This window comes from Onychomys torridus, chromosome 16, assembly GCF_903995425.1.
Source record: "Onychomys torridus chromosome 16, mOncTor1.1, whole genome shotgun sequence".
In the NCBI taxonomy this organism is placed as follows: Eukaryota; Metazoa; Chordata; class Mammalia; order Rodentia; family Cricetidae; genus Onychomys; species Onychomys torridus.
In genome coordinates, this window is record NC_050458.1 from 68077475 (window position 1) to 68101983 (window position 24509).

The 24509-nt window shown below is 46.1% G+C and overlaps 1 protein-coding gene across 2 annotated transcripts; it reads left to right on the plus strand.

Annotated features, from left to right (window-relative positions):
* Positions 1-660: 660 nt before the first annotated feature.
* Positions 661-23698, plus strand: Copz1 (COPI coat complex subunit zeta 1). Of its 2 annotated transcripts, none has more exons than XM_036208951.1 (9): positions 661-714; positions 14009-14077; positions 15748-15829; positions 16417-16508; positions 18851-18906; positions 20299-20376; positions 20530-20581; positions 21773-21811; positions 22538-23698. In XM_036208951.1, exons 1-9 carry the CDS (start codon positions 697-699, stop codon positions 22583-22585), a joined length of 534 nt encoding a protein of 177 aa, XP_036064844.1. In that variant the 5' UTR covers positions 661-696; the 3' UTR covers positions 22586-23698. The 2 variants fall into 2 exon arrangements, with proteins under 2 accessions (XP_036064844.1, XP_036064843.1); XM_036208950.1 differs by lacking the exon at positions 22538-23698 and adding an exon at positions 22310-22455.
* The last annotated feature ends 811 nt before the right edge of the window (positions 23699-24509 follow it).

The window sequence follows — 24509 nt, forward strand, 5'->3', positions numbered from 1 at the left end:
AAGTGTATATTACATTAAAATATTTATTTATTGGGTATGTGTGCGTGTGCACACCCTGGGGATATAATTCTGGAGACCCGGCTGGAGAGATGGCTCAGCCGTTAAAGGCTAGGCTCACAACCAAAAATAATTCTGGAGACCTTGGCTTTCTAGTTAATCTTTGGTATAGCTGGTTATCTCTAACGGCGAACTCTCTGTGAGGTTGTTGGACTGACCCAAGCGAACTACACCAACTGTGGATATCCCGCAGGACCTAGTGGGGGCGCTAGGAATCCGGATTCGGGCAGGACTCTTCAACAAGGCCCATGCTGAGGGCTGGAGAGACAGTGCACCCCCTACAGCGAGTGCGGATTAGAGGTTGACGAGATCACGCGGTCTCCTCCTACCAATCGCAAAGTACCACTCGCTTCCTCCGTTCCCCATGGAAACAACTCCGCCCCCAATAACCCTCCCGCCCCTTCTGTGGTGAGGTTTTGGCCTTTCATTGAATATTCCGGGTGACAATCAAATACCCGCTCCTTCTGGCTGGACAGTTCGCTTCCGTAACACGAGCGGCTACGCTGACTGGTCAGTGAGCGACGCCTGTCTTAGCCTTACCCAATGTTGCCTTCCTGGGGCGGGGCCTAGTGAAGACTCAGAGCCAATCAGCGGTGACGCCGCTTGTGCGCCTCCACGTCGGCAGCGGCTGCGGTCAAGATGGAGGCACTGATCTTGGTAGGAGCTGGAGGGCCGGTGTAGCCGCGGTGGTGTCCGGAGGGTCCGGGAGGCGGGGTTTAGCAGCTGGGGCCGGGAGAGGGGAGTTCAGGCAGGCCTCGGGGGCCGAAGGTCCCGCTGTCCGAGGAAAGCGAGTGTGGCCTACATGGGACCTAGAGCTGAGGTCCGGAGTAGGAAGCCTTTCCGGGAAGAGAGTAGAGTCGGTGGCAAAGTTGAAGAGATATGCAGGGTCCTTAGGACAGTTCAGAGTGTGCTGCCTGGGGGTCCTTCAAGTTCTCCCAGATGGTTAGCATGGTGGATCACACCTACTTTAATTTCCCCAAACCACCATATTCCCCCCAAGTTGCAACAACAGAATAGACGTGTTTTGTCACCCGCAGATACTCCTTGTGGTGGTCAGAACTCGATTATCTATTGGTAATCCTATGTCACGTTCTTCATGTTTTCGATTTCTTGTTAATTCTTTATATATATAAAAATTCTGTCATGACTGAGAATCAGCACTCCATCTAAGTTCTGGAACACCTAGTAGAGCTAGTATAGATTCTGGAATGTTTTCCCTGACTCCTTATTCTGCCCTTTTCCCCCTCCTTCAGACTTTAGGAACTCATACATACTGTAGGGGCCGTTATCAGACTTCTTCCTCTGGGTACATGGGAATTAGAGCCGCTACAGGAGTGCATTATCTCTCTGGTCCGTTGATCCTTTCTGCTTGTTCAAATAAAACACTACCACTTTAGAACAGGACCAGGGCATTGCTTTCCAGCTGGGCAGTTTGGAGATGCGTGAGTCTGCCTGTCTGTCTGTGTGTTAGTGTAAGAATTTAACTTCCAACTTCTTTTCTTGGGTTGGATTCCAGGGTTGTTTCCAGAGTCTTCCTTGGCTCCTGTTTTCCTTTAGATTCCTTATATGTATACATGTCAAACCCTGTCAGTAAAAGAGAAACAAGTTTACTTTCTCCCTTTTTTTAAAGAAAAAAGTATATGTATAATTTTTTTTCTGTTTTTTGAGATAGGATCTCTCTCTTCCTCCCTCCCTCCCTGGAGCCCCAGCTATCCTGGAACTTACTATGTAGACCAGGTTGGCCTCAAACTTAGAGATTTGCTTACTTCTACCTCACAAGCTCTGGGATTAAAGGTGTGTGCCACCATGACAACTTGTTTTAGTTTTTTGAGTGAGGGTTTGATGGTCATACTGGAGTCAACTTTTCCATGTAGCCAAGGCAGACCACCATGCCTACCTGGCATTTACGTGGGATTTGAACTCTGATTTTCATATTTGTATGGCAAGCACTTTAACTGTTGTCCCATTTGTCTATATCTTCTTACTTCCCTTCTCTCCAGTGTCAGAGAATTTATTCTTGTAAGTTGGGCAAGTCGGAGCAAAATGCTCACTATCTTTGAGTAGTTTCAAGTACTTACTGTACTAGTCAGTTAACAAATTTTTCAAATCTGGCCAGGCGGTGGTGGCGCACGCCTTTAATCCCAGCACTCGGGAGGCAGAGCCAGGCAGATCTCTGTGAGTTTGAGGCCAACCTGGGCTCCAGAGTGAGATCCAGGAAAGGCACAAAGCTACACAGAGAAACCTTGTCTCAAAAAACCAAAACCAAAACAAAAAACAAAAATTTAAATCTTGATAACATATGTGGATACAGTCTGTGGAATTGGTTTTTACCTCTTTTTAGTCAGGTGTGGTGGCTCATACCTATAACTCCAGCTCTCAGGAGGCTGAGGCCATATTGCTGCTACTTTGAGGCCAGCCTGGGCTACAGAATAAGATCTTGTCTCGTAAAATAAAAATTAGCTGGATGGTGGTGGCGTGTGTAGAGTTCGAGGCTAGCCTGGTCTAGAGCGAATTCTGGGGTAGCCATATAGAAACCCTGTTTTGAAAAACAAAACAAACAACAGCCAAAATTAATTTAGTGGAACCAGCTTAAAGAATCAGGAAGGTGTTGGGCAGTGGTGGTGCATGCCTTTAATCTCAGCACTCAGGAGGCAGAGGCAGGTGGATCTCTTGAGTTCAAGGCTGGCCTAGACTACAGAGCAAGTTCCAGGACAGCCAGGGCTACCCAGAGAAACCCCATCTTGAAAACAGAAATAAAAAAAAAAAAAAAAAAAGAGTGAGGAGGTGATAACTGAGCATTCCTTTTACCATTGGTTCTGTTGGACTGGGTATAGTGCAGTGGTAAGAGCACATGATCTAGCTGGCTTTAAAGGCCCTATACTTGGCCCCTAGCACTGGGAGGGTTGAAGTCATGCAGGGTAATCTCTGTCATTTCTCTTCCTCCTCTGTCTCTCTTGTACTGTGTGGTCTCTCTCCGCCTGCTTTTTCCTCATTCTTCCACTTTCAGCTGAACCAACCTGCTGCATGCAGGAGCAGATCCTTGCTAACTTGCTTGGACACCCTTTACCTTTACTTTTAAAACTACACTGAATCTTTCCCACTAGCTCACTGTTCAATGAAGCAAAACTCCATTCCATTTTGGTTTCTTTGTTCCCAGAACAAATCTCTGTTTTTTGAGATAGTCTCATGTAGCCAGGGTTGGGCTTGAATATGTAATCTCTTAGCTTCACCAAGTTTCTCTCTGATGTTTCTGGAGGTTTTTACACTTCTTCAGTGTACAGAATTTTCCTTCAATGATCAGTTGTATAAAGTTTTTTTTGAGGATAAAATACCTACAGGTAGCTGGGGTTTGTAGCTCCTGCCTTTACTACCAGCACTTGGGAGGCAGAGGCAAGTAGATCTCTGAGTTCAAGGCCAGCCTGCTCTACACAAAGAAACCCTGTCTTGGAAAATCAAAGAGAAAGAAAGAAACAAACAAACAGAAAGCCTAAAATCTCTTTGTGTGTGTGTGTGTGTGTGTGTGTGTGTACACACACACACACACACACACACACACACACACACACACACACACGCCTTTTTCTGATCTTGGGCTTCCGGTATGCAGGTGCTACACACATAAGCAGGCAAAAACAGCCATACACAAAATAAATCTTGCAAAAAAAAAAAAAAAAAAAGCATTCTGGCCTTAGCTGGTAATTGGATTTGTGTGATCTTCCTTCAGTCCTTTGTCTCTGGGTTCCCAGCCTGTCCTGGCCTTGGCCTCCTCTTCTGCTGTCTCTCCTTTTTTCAGTTGTTAGTGGAGAAGGAACTACAGGTCGCCATTCTCCACTTATAATCTGGAATCTTAATAACTTACACTTTCCTTTGACCTTTGCTTTTTTTCACCCTCAAAGCTGAATTACCATAGTAATTCAGATCCTTAAAACCTTTATACGTAGATTTTTTTTCCTCTTTCTATTTCCAGGATTTAATTAAGACACTACTTTTCTAGTGTCTTACAGGTTAGACTTCAGTTCTATCCATTGTCTCCCCTTAATATTTTATCCTAGAACTGACAAAATTCTGATTTCCATGTCTCATTCAAATGTCAGGCCATCTAAAGTACACTAGAATGTACATGTATCTAGAGGAGGAAGCTGTGGGACACATCAGTAACTCAAAGGTTGATATTGTCTCAGTGGCCTTTGCTTCCTGAATCATCTTAATGGGGCTTTTGTTAAATTCCTTTGGCACTAACAGTAGAGGTACTTGGCCTAAATGCCTCCTCCCCCTGCTTTGGGCAAAGGTATCAATTACATTAAGCCCCCAAAGCACTCCCATCTCGTTCCTGGCAGTCCCCTGTGCCCCTCTCCCAGCTGTGTCCTCGCTGGTGCCTGGCCGCTCCATTTCGTTAGGAGAAGCAATCTCCTTGTTCCTGCGCTGTGGAGATATATTTCTCAGCCAGGGCTTGAGCAGTGCCAGCACTGCCCCCGGTGAGGTCCCTGGCAGCCATAAAAATTTTTATTGTGATTATGTTGGTGTCGGGGTGTCCATCTGGGTTATTGCACACCTAGTTTAATTGATTGAAGTTTAATTTATTGACACTTCAAATTAAATGATCAGAATAAACTGTGCTGTTACTCTGGCCGGCTTGTTTTAATGGTTGATTGCTGGAAGCAGACCTTGGCTTGAACTAAAACCCCCAAAGAGTAATTGACGCTGCTTCTAACTCTCCCCATGTCTTGCCCTCCAAGAAGACCTCGTTATAGATTTCCGACATATTTATTTATATATTTTTTTCCCTCTCCCTTCACAGTGTTGGGAAAGAGTTGGTCCCTGGCAAGGTATAAATTATATCAAAGGTCTAGGGGAACCATCACATGGTCAGAAGGGGAGGAGGAGGTCTCTACATAAAGAAAACCAGACCCTGGAGAAGCCAGGTCCTCCCTGGGAGGCAGATTGTGAGTGCAGTTGCCTAGCTATGTGTGGGAGCCTCAAGGCAGGTTAGGCTCTTTCTCATCTACGTTCTTGCTGCCGTTTCTTATTCCAGAGGTATGACTTGGCTTGGTATTGAAGAGTATTGTCAGAAAAAGAGGAGCTAGAGGGGACAATAAGGATGGAACAGGTGTCTTCAGTGCTTGTGCAGCCACTTATGCTGGGATAATAGAAGGAATACAGCTGGTGAAGATGCCCTGGGAGGCTAAATCCATGTACACTGAGAGATGCCAGTGTTGGGGAGGGCCCTCCAGATTTGTCTCTTATAGTTTTGGGCAGAGTGGTTTTCTCTCACAGCAGACTGTTAGGTTTCTTCTGTCCTTAGATTGCCTGGCTTCTGTCACTTTCATTTCTTCAGGAAATCCTTTTGTGTAACTTAATTCATGTGCTGCAGATAAAAGTTTATCTTGGTGTTGGGGATGTAGCTCAATTGATAGAGTTAAGCTTACCTAGCATCCCATAATTGGGCTTGGCTGTACACATCTATAATCTTAATACTCCATAGATGGAAACAGGAAGATCAGAAATTCAAGGTCATCCTCAGCTACCTAGGAACTTGAAGCCAGTCTGGAATATATGAGATTCACCCCACCCCCAAACTAAAGAAAAGAAAGTCTGTCTCTTACTTTTTTTCCTCCTTTCTTCCTCACAGTCAGTATACATGACTCCATTTGTACCCAATTGGTCTGAAAAAGCTCTGTCAACCAGTTATCCTTTGTGTGTGTATGTGTATGGGGCTGGGGGTGGGGTCCTAAATATGTAGTCCAGGCTATCATCAATTTATGATCCTCTTGCCTTGTCTTCCTGCATGCAGGAATTATGGGTATGTGCCACAAGCCTGGCTTCCATCTTTTCTGTTGTGTAATTAGACTGAAGACTCAGAGGCCGCTCATCTAGTTTTTAGCTCTTTTCTCAGCAGCAGCTGGAAGAGGGCAGCAGGATTAATCATGATATAAACTATGGCCAAGGATGCACCAGAAATGGATCTATAACTCCCAGTGCTAAGGAAATTGAGGAAGAAGGATCCTATCCCAAGTCTAAGAGTTCGAGGCCAGGCTGAAAACTGTAGTAAAATCCTGCCTGGAAAAAGAAGGGAAATTCACATTAAGAAATTAAGACTTGGCAAGGTAGTGGTGGGGCACATTTTTAATCCCAGCACTCAGGAGGCAGAGGTAGGCAGATCTCTGAGAGTTCGAGGTCAGCCTGGTCTACAGAGAGAGATCCAGGACAGCCAGGATAGTTAAACAAAGAAATCCTGTCTCAAAGAAAAGAAAAGAAGGAAGGAAGGAAGAAAAAAGAAAGAAATTAAGACTTTAGGGTCTCTTAAATTGAGATATCCAGTCAGGTGTGGGTACATACCCATTTTTCTATTACTTAGGAGGCTTAGCTGGAGGATTGCAAATTCCAGGCTAGATTGGGCTATAAACTGAGACCGTCTCAAAACAAAATCCAAGGGCTAGGGATATAGTACAGTGATGTAATACTTGCCTAATATATATATATTATATATATATATATATACTCAGCCTTAGGTTCCATCCTTTGCTAGCATTGGAAAGAAAACAAAAGATGTCTCTAGCTCCATTTGATTTTTTTTTTCTCCTTTACTGAATAATAATATAAGTGTGGGCTTCTGAATTACCCAAACCAGGTGGTAAGATGTTCTGATGTAGTCTTCAGGCCTGGCTGAGGAGTGCATCTAGTTTCAGCTTGCTCTGTTCACCTGGTTTTCAGCAGTACCATTTCATTTTTGCGAATGTTTTACGTTGGTAATGACTGAAGAGTTAGGAATTGTGTGACCCCTGTGGAGAAAGTTCTGCAGCTAGGTGTCCTAAGCTTTCAGAAAATACCTAGGAGTCTGGAAAGATGGCTTAGCACTTAAGAGCATTTACAGAGAACCCAGATACTGTTCTTAGCACCCACAGTAGGTCATAGCCTTCTCTAACTCCAGTGGTTACTCAGCCTTTTAAAAGAGAAAAGCCAAGACCTGGTACTTTGTGTAAGTAAACTTACACTTTGCATTCCCAAAGAGCTTGAGGCTTGGTTAACTTGTCCAGTTTGGTTCCCAGAGCTGGCCATTGAAAACTAAAGGGTTATATATAGTGCTGATCCTTATTCTCCCTGTAGGCTGTGTGAGATTCTTGGTCATACTAACTTATAAAGGCCACATATTTTTATTGAAGTTGTTAACTGGTTGAAGGGAAATCACTCATTTTCTCAATTTTTCCTCTTCATATTCTTGTTTTCTTTTTGGCTTTTTTGAACAGGGTCTCACTATGTAGTTATGGCTGTCTTCAAACTTTCAGGGATCAGCCTTCCTCTGCCACCTGAGCGTTGGGATTAAAGACACATGCCACCAAACCAGGCTCTTCGAAAAAATCTTATCTTCAGAGGAAAAATCATTTAATTCTAAACTTAGTCTATTAACTTCTTGAAGTCATAACTGTGTGGTGTGTTTCTTTGATGGGAACAAGGACCATAGATTTTATCAGCTTATCACAAGGGTCTGCTGTAATTAAAAAACAAAACAAAACAAAAAAGAGGCATATCTAGGTCTAGCCTTTCACTTCTTTAGGAAGCTGAGCCTCAGAGAAGGGAGTGGGGGGAGCTTGAGTTAATATCTCATCCAGAATTTAGACTTCAGCTCCTCTAACTGGCAGAAGTTTTGTCCCATGCCTGTGCTTTCCATGTTTCCTATCTATGGGCTAGGAAGATTGGTGTGTGTGTGTGTGTGTAGGAGGCCAGAAGCTAACCTCAGGTGCCATTCCTCCTCAGCAGCTGTCTACCTGGTTGTTATTATTGTTGTTTACCTTTTTGATCTGACAAGGCTGTCTGTCTAGTAAACCCAAGGGATCCTCTCATCTTTGCCACCCCAGTGCTGGGAGTGACAGTGCAGTGTGTGATCTGCTTGTGTGTGTCCCTGCAGGCCAGAAGAGGGCACCAGATCTCATTACAGATGGTTGTGAGCCACCTTGTGGTCGCTGGGAATTGAACTCAGGACCTCTGGAAGAACAGCCAGTGCTCTTAACCTCTGAGTCTCTCTAGCCTGCACTTGGAGATCTATATCTATATCTATATCTGTATCTGTATCTGTATCTATATCTCTATATAGATACACAGATAGATATATAGATATCTCCTAGGGCTCAAGCTCATGTCCTCATGCTAGCATGACAAGTATTTTCACCAACTGAGCTATCACCCCAGATCTTGTATTTTGTTATTTTATTTTATTGTATTTTTAGGCAGAGACTTGTGAACTTGTTATATAGCTGATGATCTTGAGCTTGTGATGTGATCGTCCTATCTCTACCTCTTGAGTGGCACTAGGATTTCAGACTGTGGTACCATGTCTGGTTTTATGTAACACTGGGACTTGAATCCAGGGCTTCATGTGTGCTGGACAAGCACTACAACTGAGCTATAGTCTCAGTTCCTAGGAAGATTCTTCTTTTTGTTGTGGGTTTTTTTGTTTTTGTTTTTGTTTTTCCAGACAGGGTTACTCTGTGTAGCTCTGTCTGTCCTGGAACTAACTCAGTAGACCAGGCTGGCCTTGAACTCACAGAGATTGGCCTGCCTCTGTCTCCTGAGTGGTGGGACTGAAGGTGTGCTCTACCACTGCCCAGCTTTGTTACAGTTTTTAATTGGTTAGATCCATTGCTAAGCCAAGGCACCCCCCCCTTTGCTCTGGCCCCAAGAATGTCTTTCTAAGAAGGGAACCCAGAATTTTCCAAGAATCTCAATCGGATTTGTTTTTTAAAGTTTTATTTTATTTTATATGTACAAGTGTTTATTCTTCATGCATTTATGAACACCATGTGTATGCTATACCTTCAGAGGTCAGAAGAGGGTGTCAGAACCCCCTGGAACTGGGAGCTGAGACCTGAACCTGGGTCCTCTGCAGGAGCAGTAAATGCTCTTAACCTCTGAGCTGTCCCTTGTTGATTCATAGGTCTTTTGGTTTTGTCACCTAAGTGAATCAAATAGTCATAGTTCTAAAATATTCTGTTTCTCTCTCTACACATTGTTCCTCCAAGCTTTTTGGTGTCAATACCATGATCTTACCCAAGCCCTTACTATTACTGTGTATATTGTCAGTAGACTTAATTCCATAGTTTGTTGTTCTTTGTACTTGTTTTGAGACAAGGTCATTTGTTCCAGCCTGTCCTAGAATTTGCTAAGTAGCTGAGGATGACCTTGAACTTCTGATCCTCCTGTTTCTACCAGGGCTACAGCCATGTGCCAGCCACTACTGTCAGCTTTCCATGTTTTCTTTTCTGAACCCTTTTCTATTAGTTTTACTTAAGATACAAAATACACACAAATAAAGTTTGATGGGTTTTTGTTCTTAAGTTTTCTTTTTGTTTTGATTTGTGTGTGAATTAAACACAAGATCTCTTGAGGTCTCATACCTTAGGCAAACACTCTGCCCAAATAGTTTGGGCCCAAACCACTTCCTTTCTAGCACCATTTACCTGGGCTATAATCCTGAGGAAGCTGCAAGTCAGCGAGAAGGCCCACAGAGGGCAGCACTTGGAAGGACTCTTCTCCCTCTAACCCTCCCACTGTGGGTAGTGGGTCTCCCAGACATGATATTTGCACCAGGCTTCAAGAGTCCCTAATTGAGATCAGAGAGCTGTTTGCGGCAGTCTAGGTTCATTTGGCCTTTCAGCTCTCCTGAGGATGAGGACAGCTTTCTAGTTTTCTTGATAATAAAAGCAGACATGAAAATCTATCCTTGCTATTCCTCCCACAAGCCAGTCTCCCTATCCATCATTTCCAGGCACTATTAGCATTTGAGGTGAAGTTCTGTTATACACTCAGGCTGTGGCTCTGAAAGTCAGTGCATCACAGAACTTTGTCTCGAAAGCTTTCTAGCAGCTGCCCATTTGGGAAGTGAGAGGGAAGAATAGATCTTTTCAGTCCTTTGAATATGGTCCTAAGATTGTAGGGTCTTTTTCAAGAGTCAGCATTAGCCTTGTCCATTGTCCAGGAACCATTTCTTAGTATCTGGGAGTTATTTATAAATGTGCCCTTTGCAAAACTTAGAGGGAAATTACATTATCAGTAATGGCTTCTGGAGCCTTTCAACTGGCCTTTCAGCATGGTTTTATGACATGAAGGGAACTCTCAGGCTTCCCCACTCCTGAGAGATAAAGGCCGTAGGGTGAGGAGGACCCAGCTAGCGTTAGGAGGTGGCAGGAGAAGTAGGGGCTGGCTCGACTACAGCAGAGTGATGCTTCAGGTGGCATTCCTCCTCCTGCCCAACCCCCAGCTTTCCTTCTTGGGCTCTTCCTCCGCAAATCTGAAATGGTCAGACTTTTGTCCTCCTTCCCTCTCTTCCCAGAACATTAGTGCCTGAAAGCTGGTCTCTCCTTGCTTACCCTGTCTTTTGTCCTACCCAAGAAGACTCTGTGCTGCTGCTTTGAGGTTTCTTTGATCATATCTTCTAGGAAGCCAGTGAAAAGAGCTGGGAGCAGAACCCTGGGCTGTGCTTCTCAGTTGTCAGCACGGCTGTTTAGGTGCTTAGACAGTGTTGGCCACAAGAACTTTGGCTCTCCTACTTGGCAGATGGCCATTAAGGATTTTGGCATGCGCTGGGGTCGGGGAGTGTGCTCCCATTTCTTCCTGGAATGCCAGACTCTGGCTGTAAGAACAGTCACTAATGCCAGATTAAGATCCAGTTTCAACTTGTGGGCAGCTAGCCCTCTATGGTTGCCGTGAGTGTGGATGGAGGGGCATAACCATTTCCTTTTATTGGGACTTTTTGTCCACTAAGGAAACTCATTCCCATTGAGGGCTCACTTTTGGTACTTGAGAAACCAAGTTATATAGAACAGAGCCTGCTCTGTGTGCTGGTCTTTGTGTGTGGAGCTGGGAGTTAGAAGAGCAATTTCTGTTTGTGGCTTTTTAGACTAGACTCCAAAGACTTCCCTCCGTCAGACAGCACAGTTCCCCAGTTGCAGAGGAGGTGTTCTTGTCCATTATTCAGGGAGCGGTGTCTAGGGTGGGCAGTTTTAAGTGTGTCAGAGGGGAAGGTGGGTTGGTGATAATATCACCCCAAAATACACTTAACTATGAAACCCAGTTCTAGCACGTCATCACACTAAGAAATTTCTTTTTAAACTTTATTCTCAGTTTTGAACAAATATTGAGAGTTCAGAATGTGCCAGGAATTGCTCTGGATACTTGAGATGAACTGATGAACAAAACACAGAGATTGATGAATGTTTTGGTTTGTTTCTTTTTCCCTTTTGAGACATGGCCTCATCAAAAATTACCATCCTTAAGAGTTCAAGTCTGGCCAAGCAGTGATGGCACATGCCTTTGATCCCAGCACTTGGGAGGCAGAGGCAGGTGGATCTGAGTTCGAGCTCAGCCTGGTCTACAGAGCGAGTTCCAGGACAGCCAGGGTTGTTAGACAGAGAAACTCTGTCTCAAAAAACCAAAAAGAAAAAAAAAAAAAGTTGGGAAAATAAAGCTTACATTTCTTAGGTCATTTTCTTTCTTTTGATTTTTCAAGACAGAGTTTCTCTGTTTAACACCCTGGCTGTCCTAGATCTCATACCTGTAGACCAGAGCTGGCCTCAAACCCAGAGATATGCCTTCCGAGTTCTGGAACTAAAGGTGTGTGCCACCACTGCCAGGCTCTTATCCCCTTTTCTTTTTCTTCCTTTCTTCCTTCCTTCCTTTCTTCCTTCCTTTCTTTTTTTAAATTTATTTTATTTTATGTGCATTGGTGTTTGCCTGCATGTATGTCTGTGTGATGGTGTTAGATCTTGGAGTTACAGACAGTTGTTAGCTGCCATGTGGATGCTGGGAATTGAACCCTAGTCCTCTGGAAGAACAGTCAGTGCTCCTAACTACTGAGCCATCTCTGCAGCCCTCTTATCCCATTTTCAAAAGACTGGGTTAGTGAGCTGCCGGGAGAGGTTAGCAGTTAAGAGTACTGGCTTCTGCTGGGCAGTGATAGCACATATCTTTAATCACAACTTGAGAGGCAGAGGCAGGCAAATCTCTGAGTTTGAGGCCAGCCTGGTCTACATAGAGAGTTCCAGGACAGCCAGGGCTACACAGAGAAACAGCACACTGGCTTTTAAACTGGGTGGTATGGTGGTACACACCTTAAATCCGGCACTGGGGAGGCAAAGGCAGGTGGATCTCTGTAAATTTAAGGACAGCCTTGTGTACAGAGTGAGTTCCAGGACAGCCAGAGCTACGTAGTAAGATAGTGTTTCAAAAGTCACTGGCTTCTCTTCTAAAGGACCAGGGTTCCATTACTAGCACCTACAAGGCATTTGTAATCCCAGTTTCAGGACCTCTTCTGGCCTCCAAGGGCACCAGCCATACAAATGGTGCACAAACATACATGTAGACAAAACACTCGTACATGTAAAATAATAATGTAAGTGATGGTACTTAGGAGGTACAGGCAAGTGAGTCTTGTGGGTTCGAGGCCAGTCTGGACTACATATTGAGAGACCCTATCTCAAATAACAGTAATAATAAAAATAAATAGAAATTAGAAAAGCCTGGGTTAATCCCCAGTTCTCTTGAGCTAGGTTTGTTTCTCTGCATGGAGTCCCCCCTCTCCTGGAACCTACTCTACCTCTATGGGGCTGCAGTTTCTGGATCCTTTGCAGTGACTCTTTCTTTCTTTCTTTTTTAATTTTTATTATTTCATTTTATTTTCTATTATCAGCTTGATACAGTACAAATTCTTATCCTAATAGTGAAATGTTTCACTAAGGCTTGCCCAGTGATTGAGTCAAACCAAAACTTATTATAAGCCGCAGTCATCCTAGGGTCCCCCTGCTATGTAGCCTCCCTGGCAGTGACTCTTTCTTATGCCTCGTGTCTTTGTTAAGCATGTTTTGAAGATTGGTGAGTTTCCTAAGACCAGAAAAGCAAAGCAGACATTTTTGCCTTGGCACAGGAAATAGCAGAAAGTAGTATTTATTGGTGAGATCATCACATAATGTGAGCAACAGAGGCCTCTGCACAAAGCCAGCTTCTCACTTTTCCCTTCTGAAAGTCATGAGGATAGAGAACACCAGGCTTAGTAAGACAGCTCTTCCTAAGTCATCTGTTTGCAACTGAAGAAAGGTGTTAAGTATAACTGTTACAGCTGAGGCTGTGATGCCTTTGTGAGCCAATGTCAGCAATTCTGTTTTATTCTGGGATTTTGTTCTGTTTTGTAGCGGAGTGGCTAGAGATTAATCCCAGGACTCCCTGCATACTAAACATGCACTGTAGCACTGAGCCACACCCCTAAGCCCTTAGTTCCATTGGTAGTGAAAGAAAACTCCCAGACCTGGACTTTTCTGTTTGCCACACTTAAGATTCAGGTTGATTCTTACCCTAGCAGATTAAGTGATAATGGTTCATATATAGTAGAGGAAGGGTTTCATATGTGAGTTTTTGATGGTGTCTGTCTTGGGGAACTGGTGTGTGCTTATGTGCTCATGCATTCACATGTGTGTACACAATGCTTTCTTTTTGTTCTGTGTTTGGACAGCCTAGAGTGGCTTGCTTTAAGCCTCTGCTTTGGGATTACAGTGACTTCTAAGTACACAGCCTTCTTTCACATGAGTAGTGCTCATTCATTAGTATGGTCACATTCCATGCCCACCTGTATCCAGGAGGCCAGAGAGGATGGGTGATTTGGAAAATGACTTGGCCTTAGGACCTGGAAATAACAGCGTGCCCTACCTGATGAAGGCCTATGAGTCTGAGACTGTTTCTCTGAGTCCGCTTTGGAGCCCTTTATTGAAACCTTCCTCCCTCAGTTCAGTTCATCCTCCACTTGGTTATTCTCAGGGGGAGGTATTAAACCTAACCTTGCTGCAGTAGGGGACACACACAGACCCCCTGTGTGACTCTTTGCAGCCCAGTGGGACCAGGGAAGGAAGGTATTAGGCTTGTTAATAGTGGTGGAGCCCTCAGAACTGAAGGTGTGTTCATGTTTCTTCAGGAGCCCTCCCTGTACACTGTCAAGGCCATCCTGATTCTGGACAATGATGGAGACCGACTCTTTGCTAAGGTGAGATTTCCTTTCATACTAATTTAGGAGCAGGACAGAGACATTGGAGATTTAAATGTTGGGATTGGCCCTACTAACTCAAATTCTTGAGGAATATGACGATTTTGAGAATTCTTCATCCTAACTTGACTACTCCAGATAAATCCAAGTTGGCAATCTTCTCTTCCTTAGAGTGCTTTCTTTTTGCTGTGCTTAGACCTTCAACTTCCTCTCTCATCCTCATCAGAGCAGGGAAGAACTTTAGAACCTTAGTTCCAAACCAAAATGCTATCAGTTTTAGATAGCTGCCTGTCTGTGTCTGTTTCATCTGTCCTGACTGTCCCTTCTGCCCCTCTGTCCCTGTCCTTCTTACCTTGTCACTCAGCCTGAGTTTCCCAGGGAGTCTTCCAGCTTCTGACTTGTAGCCCTAGGTTTGTGGTCTTCACCAAGCTGCATGCCCCAGTGAGGTGTTACTAACTTTGGATGGATTGAGAGGAGAAAGGACACCCCTCTCCTTCATCTCCCCGTCCTGTCGAAATATCTTCTGTCCCTGGTGTATTAACTCTGGGTGAGCAGAGCATAAATCACTCAGCAGGTGGAGATTAGTTAGAATTCACCAGCTGTTCCTCCCTGTAATTGGATGTAACTATGCAGGACACCTTTGGAAACAGTTATCCAGTTACTAAATGCCAGACCTGTCATAGGTCTTCAGCTGACTGCGACGGATTAGCCCCTAAAGAGCAGGCGATTTAGCAGCCCTCATCTCCACCCCCTTGCTAAGAGTGCTTGGGAGTGGGCTCAGTGAAGTGCTCGACTGCCCCCTTCTCTCAGCTGGCAGAAAGAGCCAAGATGTACAGGAGAACAGGGCAGAGACTTGCCTTGCTGTGGAAGAGATTTGTATGGCCTTTCTCTACTGCTCAATAAAACAATGGTCTTCCAACCATGCTGTAGTGGCCCACAACTTTAATCCCAACACTTGGGCACTCAGGAGGCAGAGGCTGTCGGACTGCTGAGTTCAAGGCCAGCCTGATCTACAAGTCGAGTTCTAGGATAGTCAGAGCGTCTGAAACCCACCCCCCCCCCCAAAAAAAAGGGACTGGTCTTCCTGCAGTGAGGGGAGTCTCAGGAAGTATCTCTGCATCTAAAATGTTGCTTATTTCTCCAGCACTGCCCCTGACAAGGGCAGCTCCTAGGAAGCATGTGGTGGAAGTGTCCTTAGGACAGCTGGTAGGTCTCTGCCTTCAGAGTCTAGAAATGGCATGTAGGGCTGGAGGGCTGATTGCAGCACAGCCTTTCCTTTTCAGCATTTATTTCTCTTCTTTTGTGGGCGCATGTCTATGTGCTTGTTAGAGCAGGCCAGAAAACAACTTTCAGAAGTTGGCTCTCTCCCTCTACCTTGTGGGTTCTAGAGATCAAACTCAGGTTGTGAGGCTTGGTAGCAATCACTTTCTTTTCTCTCTTACTTTCTTCTTTTTTCCCTTTTCCTTCCTTCCTTCCTTCCTTCCTTCCTTCCTTCCTTCCTTCCTTCCTTCCATCACTCACTCCCATTCCCTGTCTTTTCTATCTTAATATTCCTCTCCCACCCCATGCTTTAAAGGAGAGATACACAAGATCCCAGAGTAGAACAGTCAATAATTATTCTGGGCTCACAGCTATGATGACCCAGCCCTGTCTCCTTTCCCTCCGACCAGTACTATGATGACACCTACCCCAGTGTCAAGGAGCAAAAGGCCTTTGAGAAGAACATTTTCAACAAGACCCATCGGACAGATAGTAGGTCATTCTCCTTCACTATTCTCTGTGTTGGGGGGAACCGTGGGAAGGGGGTGTCAGCAGAACTGCAGAAAAAGATAAAATGACTTGGCCTCCTCTTTCTTTTTTCCTCCTCCCCGCATATAATAAACTCTTCAGAAATGTAATGGGGAGGTGAGTGTACCTCACCCGGGAATACCATGCTAGAAGCTTGGCTGTTAGCTCCCTGTCTGGTCCCTGGATTTATGAGCCTCACTTGACAAATTTAACTGCAGCTCTGCTTATTGTACCGCATCCATTAGGGCAGGTAAATGGAAGCCGGTAAAGGTGACCGCTCTGCATTTTTACCTCCGAAGGATGGCTGGTATCCTGCCTGCCTTATACACAGGGAGGGGAGTAGGTGCAGTTGGGGGGAGGGCCAGAGAGCATACATTTAGACTCCTGGAGTTCCTGTGTCCCTTCTGCCACCCCCTAAACAATGGATGGCTTTAGTGCTTGGGGTCACTACATTGGCCTTCTTTGGCCCACACAGCTGTCCCCAGGAATTCATGAGAAGCCTGTTCTGCCTCCTCTTCTCTCACCATTCGGTTTCTGCTTTCTTCCCCAAGGTGAAATCGCCCTGTTGGAAGGGCTGACAGTGGTCTATAAAAGTAGCATTGATCTCTATTTCTATGTGATTGGCAGCTCCTATGAAAATGAGGTGAGAATCCTTGCCCATTTGCTACCTCTGATGTCATTTCTGAAACCATAGATGGGACACAGCCATGGGTTTGGGGCTTTGTAGAACCGCCTTCCTCTGATGTTTGGTAAGGTTGTAAAGAAGTCTGTTAGAGATCCCTGTCAGGTTTACAAAATGGCCCAGCCAAAGAATCAGTCAGAAGGAAGTTTTCCCCAGGTCTTTTTTTTTTTTTTTTTTTTTAAAGGGGCAGGATCTTACTGTGCAACACAGGCTGTTTTCAAATTACATCTATTTTCCAGGTGCTGGGATTACAGGCATGAGCCACCATATCCAATTAGAATGTTTTTGGTATCCTTTCCTACACAGTGGTGTTTTAGATTTTGTTTGTTGGTTTTGAGACAGTGTCACACTGTAGCTCAGGCTGGTCTCACACTCACAGCAATCCTCCTGTCTTAGCCTCTCCAATGCTGAGATTACAGAGCCAGTATGCCAAGTTCCCACAGTGTTGTTTAAAGGTAGATTTCCGAGGTGTGGTCAAGGGTGTGTGTACTCTAGATCATGGTGAGGCCACACAGCATGAAGGGGTCCCAGATGAAGTCTCACAGTGTCAGTGGAGCTGTGAGTCTAGTCCTAATCTTCCTGTTAGTAGGAAGGACTGTTTCTTCCAGGTGGTAGTAACTTCTGGGAGAGTAGACAGGTGAATAAGCCACCAGATAATTTTCCATCACAGTTAAGAGATTGAGAGACCAGGTCCTGCTGAGCTCTTATGCTGTGCATGTGTTCTGTGAAGTACATTGTTTAAGCTTGGCAGCACTTCTGTGGGTTGGAGGCATTACTGGTTTTGTTTTGCCAACAAGGAATCCAAACCACAAAGAACCATATAAAATTACTTGTATTTGGCTTTTGTCAAACCACAAAAGTGGCTGTCTCATGAAATTCAGGCCATTAACTCTCTCGGGGTAACATGTGTAGAGTCAGCTGAGATTCAAACCTAGTTCTGACTCAAGAACTCAAGCTGGGGCTGGAGATGCAGCTTAGTAGTGAAATGTGTGCTTAGCAAATTTGAAGTCTTGCATGAAGTACTTTGATCCCTAGTACCATTTTTAAAAAGGACCTCAGGGTTGTGGTGGATGGCGCTGGAGAGACAGCTCAACAGTTAAGGAGCATTGGCTGCTCTTCCAGAGGTCCTGAGTTCAATTCCCCGCAACCATATGGTGGCTCACAACCATCTATAATAGGATCTGCTCTCTTCTGGCATGCAGGTATACATGCAGAGCAGTACTCATACATAAAATATGAATAAATAACTTTTTAAAAAGGACCTTCTGCCACCTTCCTCTGGCCTCAGCTTTTGCTTAGTTAATGATTCCTCTCTTTACTAAATCCATCAGGTAGCTTGGTGAAGAAATAGAAGTAGGGGCTGGAGATGGCCCAGCTGTTAAGAGCACTGGCTATTCTTCCAGAGCACTTGGGTCTGATTCCCAGCACCCACATGGTAGCTCACAAACTGTCAATGACTCCAATCCCAGGGGATCCAATGCCTTCTTCTGGCCTCTTTGGGCACTTCATATATGTGATACACAGATATAGATACAGACAAACATGCACACACATTAAATAAATTAACCAAGTTTTAAAGAGACATAGAGGCAGAAAGGCATGGCAGTGCACTCCTGTTATCCCAGCACTTGGGAAGTATAGTCAGGAATTCAGGATCATCCTCAGCTATATAGCTAGTTGAAGACCAACCTAAGCAAAGACACAGCTGGAGAGACTTGCTGTTCTCTCAGTGTGCTTGAGTTTGGTTCCCAGCATCTGTGTCAGGCAGCTCACAATTCTTGGTAACTCCTGCTCCAGGGGGATCCAATGTCCTCTTATGGCCTCTGTGGGTACCTGTACACATGTGGCATACACACACACAAATAAAAATAAATCTTTAATTAATAAAAAGCAAACGCTCAGAGGACTAAGATACATTGAGGACTGTGTCAGCCTTAAAAAAAAAACCTCCACTTAGCTGGACCATGCTAGAACAGGCAGATCTCTGTAAGTTGGAGGCCAGCTTGGTCTACAGAGCTAGTTCCAGGACAGCCAAGACTATTCAAAGAAACCCTATCTCAGAAAAAAAAGAAAGAAAGAAAGAAAGAAAGAAAGAAAGAAAGAAAGAAAGAAAAGCAAAGAAACCACTTGTGGAATTGTTTAGCAGAACTAACGTCTCTGAGAAATTAGAGTCCCCTTGCTGGTGTGTTTGCACTTCATGTTATTTGTGAAAGCCTGTGCATTTTGCTGAGGAATAAAGTGGAGGGTTTTGTTTTGGGTTATCAGTTTTAGGGCCTTGAACCTTCTGTCTTCTTTCTCAACAGCTGATGCTTATGGCTGTTCTGAATTGCCTCTTTGACTCCTTGAGCCAGATGCTGAGGTGAGCCGACATTCCCAGTTTAAATTTGGAAAAGAAAGTACTTATCCCTCGGGGCCAGGAAGTTGTGGGAAATCAGAGCCACACCAGGGAGTTAGTTCAGTGTATGAAGCTGGGCTTGCTATTTGTGGGTAACTCAGTGAGGTGGGTAGTGGAGAGCTTGGTCCTCATATGGAATAATTCTCTTACTAGGGAGGAAGGAAAGCCCCCTAAGGATGAGTACTCCGTACCTTTTCTGTCCTCCTTTGCCTGTCCTAAAGATTGAAGCCGAGGGTAGGCAGCTGCTCCACTGCCGAGCTACTCAACCAAACTTTCTATTGTATTTTCATCTAAGACAAGGTCTTAGTGAGCTGTTTTAGAACTCTAACCCAGGCAGCCCTTGAGCGTGTAATCCCCTGCTTCAGTCTCCAGAGTAGTTGACAGTACAAACATGCACCATGGCGGTCTGTGTCCACTGATTCTGACAGTGCTCTGAGCCCCCAGGTGCTTTCCTAGGCTTTGTCCTCTGCAGTTGAAGGTGGAGAAGAACAAGGGAAGTGTCCCAGGTGAACCATCTCTCCCTTGGGAATGGAGGAAGCATTACCCATTTTCCATCACTAGCCTCTATAGTCTTCCCCTGTACATAGAATGGGTCCACTGTGCTCTTTGCTCTCTTTACCTCCCCAGTAGTCCTCTGTTCCCGTGCACACGAGCAAGAGAAAACATAAGATACTTTCTCTGAAAACATTCAAGGCTCTGAACTTCACTCACTGCAGCTCCTAAGTGAACACATTTTAGAAATCCATCTGGAGTAGAACAGCAGGCGCTCTCAGCCCGCAAACCAGCAGGCCAAAGGCTCAGGTTTCCTCAGGAAGGGGGATGATTTATTTCCCAGCCAGGTGAATGAATAGACTGCATTTCGGGTAATCTAGAGAAAAGAGTCATACTGACGGATGTGACAGGCCACATGCACAAACCACTGGGTCTGTGGCTGGTGGATGCAGCCCCAGACTGTTCCTGGCCCCTCCTTGGCCTTTGTTTTAGGGTTTGAACAGACCTGGGGGAAGGGGAGAAGCAGAGAGACTTCAGAAGTTTGTCAGAACCTGAGTGCAGATAGGATTTGCATTGCACCCTCCGCCTTCCGCCATTACCAACTCCAGATTGTAAGCTGTGGTTTTGTTTATTTTACAGGCAGCTTCATTAGCAGCACACTCTGTATAATCAGCCTAGGAGTCAGAAGTTGGCTCTTTGAAATCCCTTTCTTGACATTCTAATCACTATAGCTCAAGGGCTCTTTACCTTTCTCACTTCTTAGTGTGGGACAGTTATTGGCCTAGCTTAGGATCTCCTATTCAGACAGTGGCCCAGGATTCCTTTCACACACAACCTGATTTTTCTCTTCTTTTGGGGATTCAGGAAAAATGTAGAAAAGCGAGCTCTGCTGGAGAATATGGAGGGGCTCTTCCTGGCTGTGGATGAGATTGTAGATGGAGGGTGAGTTCTCTGCCCTGTCTGGATTTGGAGTGGGGGGGAGGCTTGCTGCCCCTGTTCCAAGTCAAGTGGGCACACCAGCCAGTGATCCTCACCTCACAGTAAGTTGGTCCTTTGGGACAGGACAAGTGAGCATGATCTTCTTTGTATTTGTAGGGTGATCCTAGAGAGCGACCCCCAGCAAGTGGTACACCGGGTGGCTTTGAGGGTAAGCAGGAATGTGCAACCCCCATCTCTCCACAGGTCCTCCCAAGCCAGTCCTGCTGAGTGTCGCTGAGGGTCCAGCTCATAAACACATCCTATCTTCTCCTGTCCTCTCATGTGCATGGCTTCTTCTCAGGGCCTTTCCATCTCAGTGTGCCAGAGAAGCAGAGGAGCTTGTTTATGTTTCAAATGTGGCATCTAGAATTTTACATGGTCTTTGCACAGAATGGGCACTTTTATGTAAACATATTGAATGAACAAAGAAGAAAAGAAACCTTAATTCCATGGTTCTGAAACTATAAAGGAACTTGAGGCTGGCTTGTTGCTTCTTTGAGAATGGATCATTCCATGGATGACTCCTCATCAGAGGCACTGGAGGATCTTTCCTGCCTTAGTCTGATGGAACCCTCAGGAAGCACTTAACTTGCCAGCACCTCAACCCTCCTTGGTGCTAGTGACACCAGAAAGGGGGTCTTTGAGTTACTTGTAGGAAGCTTCGTGTTTGCTCAAGGATATGACAGTGAGTGTAGAGAATCCGCCTGTAAATTTTATGGTACAAAGCTGTCTGAACAGAGCAGCGCTTCCAGTTCCCAGAATGTCCCAGCTCTGACCTCCACAGAGTGAAGGCTGCCAGTGCTGGGTAATGTGAAGTCTTCTCCCTTAACTGCCGTGGGCTCCATTTGCATAGTTTAATCTTCTCCTCTAACATATGTCTCTATGTGGCAAGAGAGAGGGTCCCCCCCTTCCCTTTCTCAGGCTGCTGTTGCAGCAGTTTATTTCTTCAAATTAACATGCCGTCGTTACCCATCAGGCCTTGCAGGATCCATTAAACTACCCCTGGCTCCCTCCATCTCCCCCCCCACACACACACTGGATATTGATATTCAGGGAAGGTCTTCTCTGACTAGGGAATCAGGTCCGACACCCCAGAGTTGAGGGAGGTAAGGATCAGATATCCTGCTGATTACTTGGAATGAAATAAATCTTTTAAGAAGTCGACTATCATATCATGCCTTTAAGTGGAGGGTGGATAAAATGACCCTTTTGTGTTCGCAGTCCCTCTGGCCGAGTAAAATTGTGGCTCAGTCTTTGGAAGAAGAGGTTGAGAAGTGTAGGGCGTTTGCCTTTGCTTCATTTTGAAGGAGTACTTCTTCCTCTGTCAGGCTGCAGTCTAAGTGCTTATCTCTGTGTGCAGGGTGAAGACGTCCCGCTTACAGAGCAGACCGTGTCTCAGGTATGACTTTCTCCATCCCTCCTCTTCACGTGGACAGGGTTACTACAGAGACCAGCAGGAACCCCAACCTCACACTCAGTGAGGTTCCCCGACTCCCTCTTATTCCAGAGTGTCCTCAGCCCCATTGCTCTCACTGTGATCTTGACTGTCAGCCTTGCTCTCTGTACCCTTCAAACCTTCCCTGGCAGATACCTCAGTCCGTGATTGATTCCCCAGCAGAGGCTTGCCTTAAGCAGATGGTCTATGTGCCTGTGAGCACACACTCCTCTTTCTCTTATTATTCAAATGAGGCTGAGCTAGAATTGCACATTCTGGAATGTGCAGGGTTTGCAGATCTATCCTTCTACCTTGACTGCAGATAGACTGTCTACCTGACCTGGGGGCCTGCAAGGGAGTGGTTCTGGGTTTGCCCAGTAGGAATCCTCACTGTCTGGATGTATAAACCCCTCTTTATAACTGTGTCCAATAACCCCCAGCTTTTTTTTTCTTTCCTCCCAGGTATACCTCTTCTCTCTTCATCCCCCCAGTGGATTTGAATTCGGGGGGAGTTTCCCAAACTGACAACCCTCTAGGGCTTTAGAGAGCTTCCTCCTATTCTTCCACCCTTGGGATTTTCTATCCCAGTTCTTCTAAGGAGAGGGAAGGCAAGTGTGGGGAAGGAGAGCCTCAGCCTGCTCACACCCTGTGGCTTGCAAACCCTCCTCAGTGCTGCCCTTGTCTCTGCAGGTGCTACAGTCAGCCAAGGAACAGATCAAGTGGTCCCTCCTTCGGTGAAGATACTCCATGCCCAGTTCCTTGCCCCTCAAAGCCCCACATCTGCTGTGACTTCTTATCCAGGCCCCCAACAGATGCTCTTAGGGTCATCGTGGAGAATCACAATGGACCCTTGCACCTCTATCCTTTCAGGGGTTGTCCCCCTCTTCCTTCCCTCTCAAGGGCAGATTTGAATGAGGCAGGGGAAACGCCCTCTTCCTACTACACTGGTCCTCCCACCCCCACATTCTCTCCTTGGTTTCTTGGCCCTTTTCTATGGCTGTACTTGAGATCAAAGCCGGAGAAAGAATGTTGAGTGTTTCCTCCCTATGCCTGAAAGGCCTTCACCCCAGCAGCCCTATGTCCAGCAAAGGGGAAGGACTCCTCCTTCAGCACAAGTGGGTGTGGAGTATCAGGGGCTGTGTGTCTTTGCCTCAGCAGCTTCTCCCCTTCCTGCTGCCCTGTCCTCTGCCTTGGAAGAGATTGGGAACAGCTTATGGGAAGGGGACAGAGCTGCAGGGGAACAGTGATTTAAATGCTGTCGCAGCTCATGCAGTGCAGTCTGTGCTATGATCTGGCCTTCTGCCTCAGCGCTGCTGCACATGAGAACACCCTGCTCTGGGTCTGTACCACACCTCCTCTGCCTGTGTCACCTGTGAGATCTTTTTGCCTGGTGTGGCCTCTGGTACCCTGGAGCAAAGCCAAACCTTGGAACTAAAACCACTGTTGTGTCCAGAAGTTTCTACACAGAACTGGGCAAGGAGAGGGCCTTAATGACTGGGGCTTGCCATGTTCCTTCTCAGCTCTTCCACTCATGTTCCTCTGCCTTGGTTCTGCAGTCTGCTGTTGAGCTCTCCCTCTCTGCCTCAGCCTTCCCTGGAAGCGGAGGGTCTGGTGCAGTGCCTTTCCTCTAAGGTTTGGAGTCCCATTCTTGGGTGTAATGTTGCCCCTTGACCCCACATCGCAGTGAAAAATGTCTTAGAAAAACATTCCCGAGCAAGCGCTCTGCCCCGTGCATTGACCGAAGTGGGCATTCTGGAGGTGGCCTCTGCAGGAAATGGAGTCAACGAAGTGAAGTCCACCTTGTATGTACGCTACTGTGCGTCAGAGGAATAAAGTGAATCTTCCAAACTGCCTTTGTGTGATGGTTCTGTTCCTCCCTTTTTTGGCATCTATTCCTGTTCTTCCAGCCCCCACCCCCGCCCCACCTCCTCTTATAATATTTCTTCCTTCCTACCTCAGAGACTCCCCAGCACTCCCCCTACCCCTAATTTACGGGGCTGTTTGCCTCCTTGGCATCTCTTGGTCCCCTTGCCTGGAAATTGGCGCCAGGGGTGGGGTGGGGATGGTATTTTCTCAGTGGGAGACTCAGGGAACTGAGTTCTCCCCCACACACCCCCAAAGCCAGCTGCCTGCTCCCGCCTCAGCCATTAGTAACCCGGAGACGCGCACCTGCGTGGGGGCTCTCCTCCAGCCCCTACTCCCTTCCCGCACCCCCCACTCCTCTGAAACGGCGCTGAGCGGGTTATTTATCGGAGCCAGCATTGCTCCAGAAGGTCAGGACGGTGGTGTAAATAACCTCTTCTCGCCATTTCCCCGTCCCTCCAGAGCCCGCTCCCCTCCCCCTCCTCCACCTTTATTCGCACAAATGAATGTGGCTGGGCTGGCGTAGAGCCTGGCCCTGCATCTTAATGGGGCGGTGAGCTCACAAGATGGATTTAGCTGGGGGTTTTATGGTTGCTGCGGCGACAGGAGAATGCTTTGGTTTTCTTTCCCCCTTCCTCTGCAGGATTTTAAGGAGGGGGCAGTGTGGGGACTCCTCTCCACTGAGATTTGAAGGGTCTCCTCAGTCACCTCTACTGTTCTGACATGGGCCTGCAAATCCTGGACCGACAAGGAAAAGGGAAGGAGGGAGGAGGCAAAATGGGAAGAGCCTCTGCAGGGC

Excerpts from the sequence above, each read along its gene's own strand:
- Copz1 (XM_036208950.1), top strand. Across the intron at positions 16,509-18,850 it reads GCAGCTCCTATGAAAATGAG|CTGATGCTTATGGCTGTTCT; the intron begins GTGAGAATCCTT and ends CTTTCTCAACAG. Across the intron at positions 18,907-20,298 it reads TCCTTGAGCCAGATGCTGAG|GAAAAATGTAGAAAAGCGAG; the intron begins GTGAGCCGACAT and ends TTGGGGATTCAG.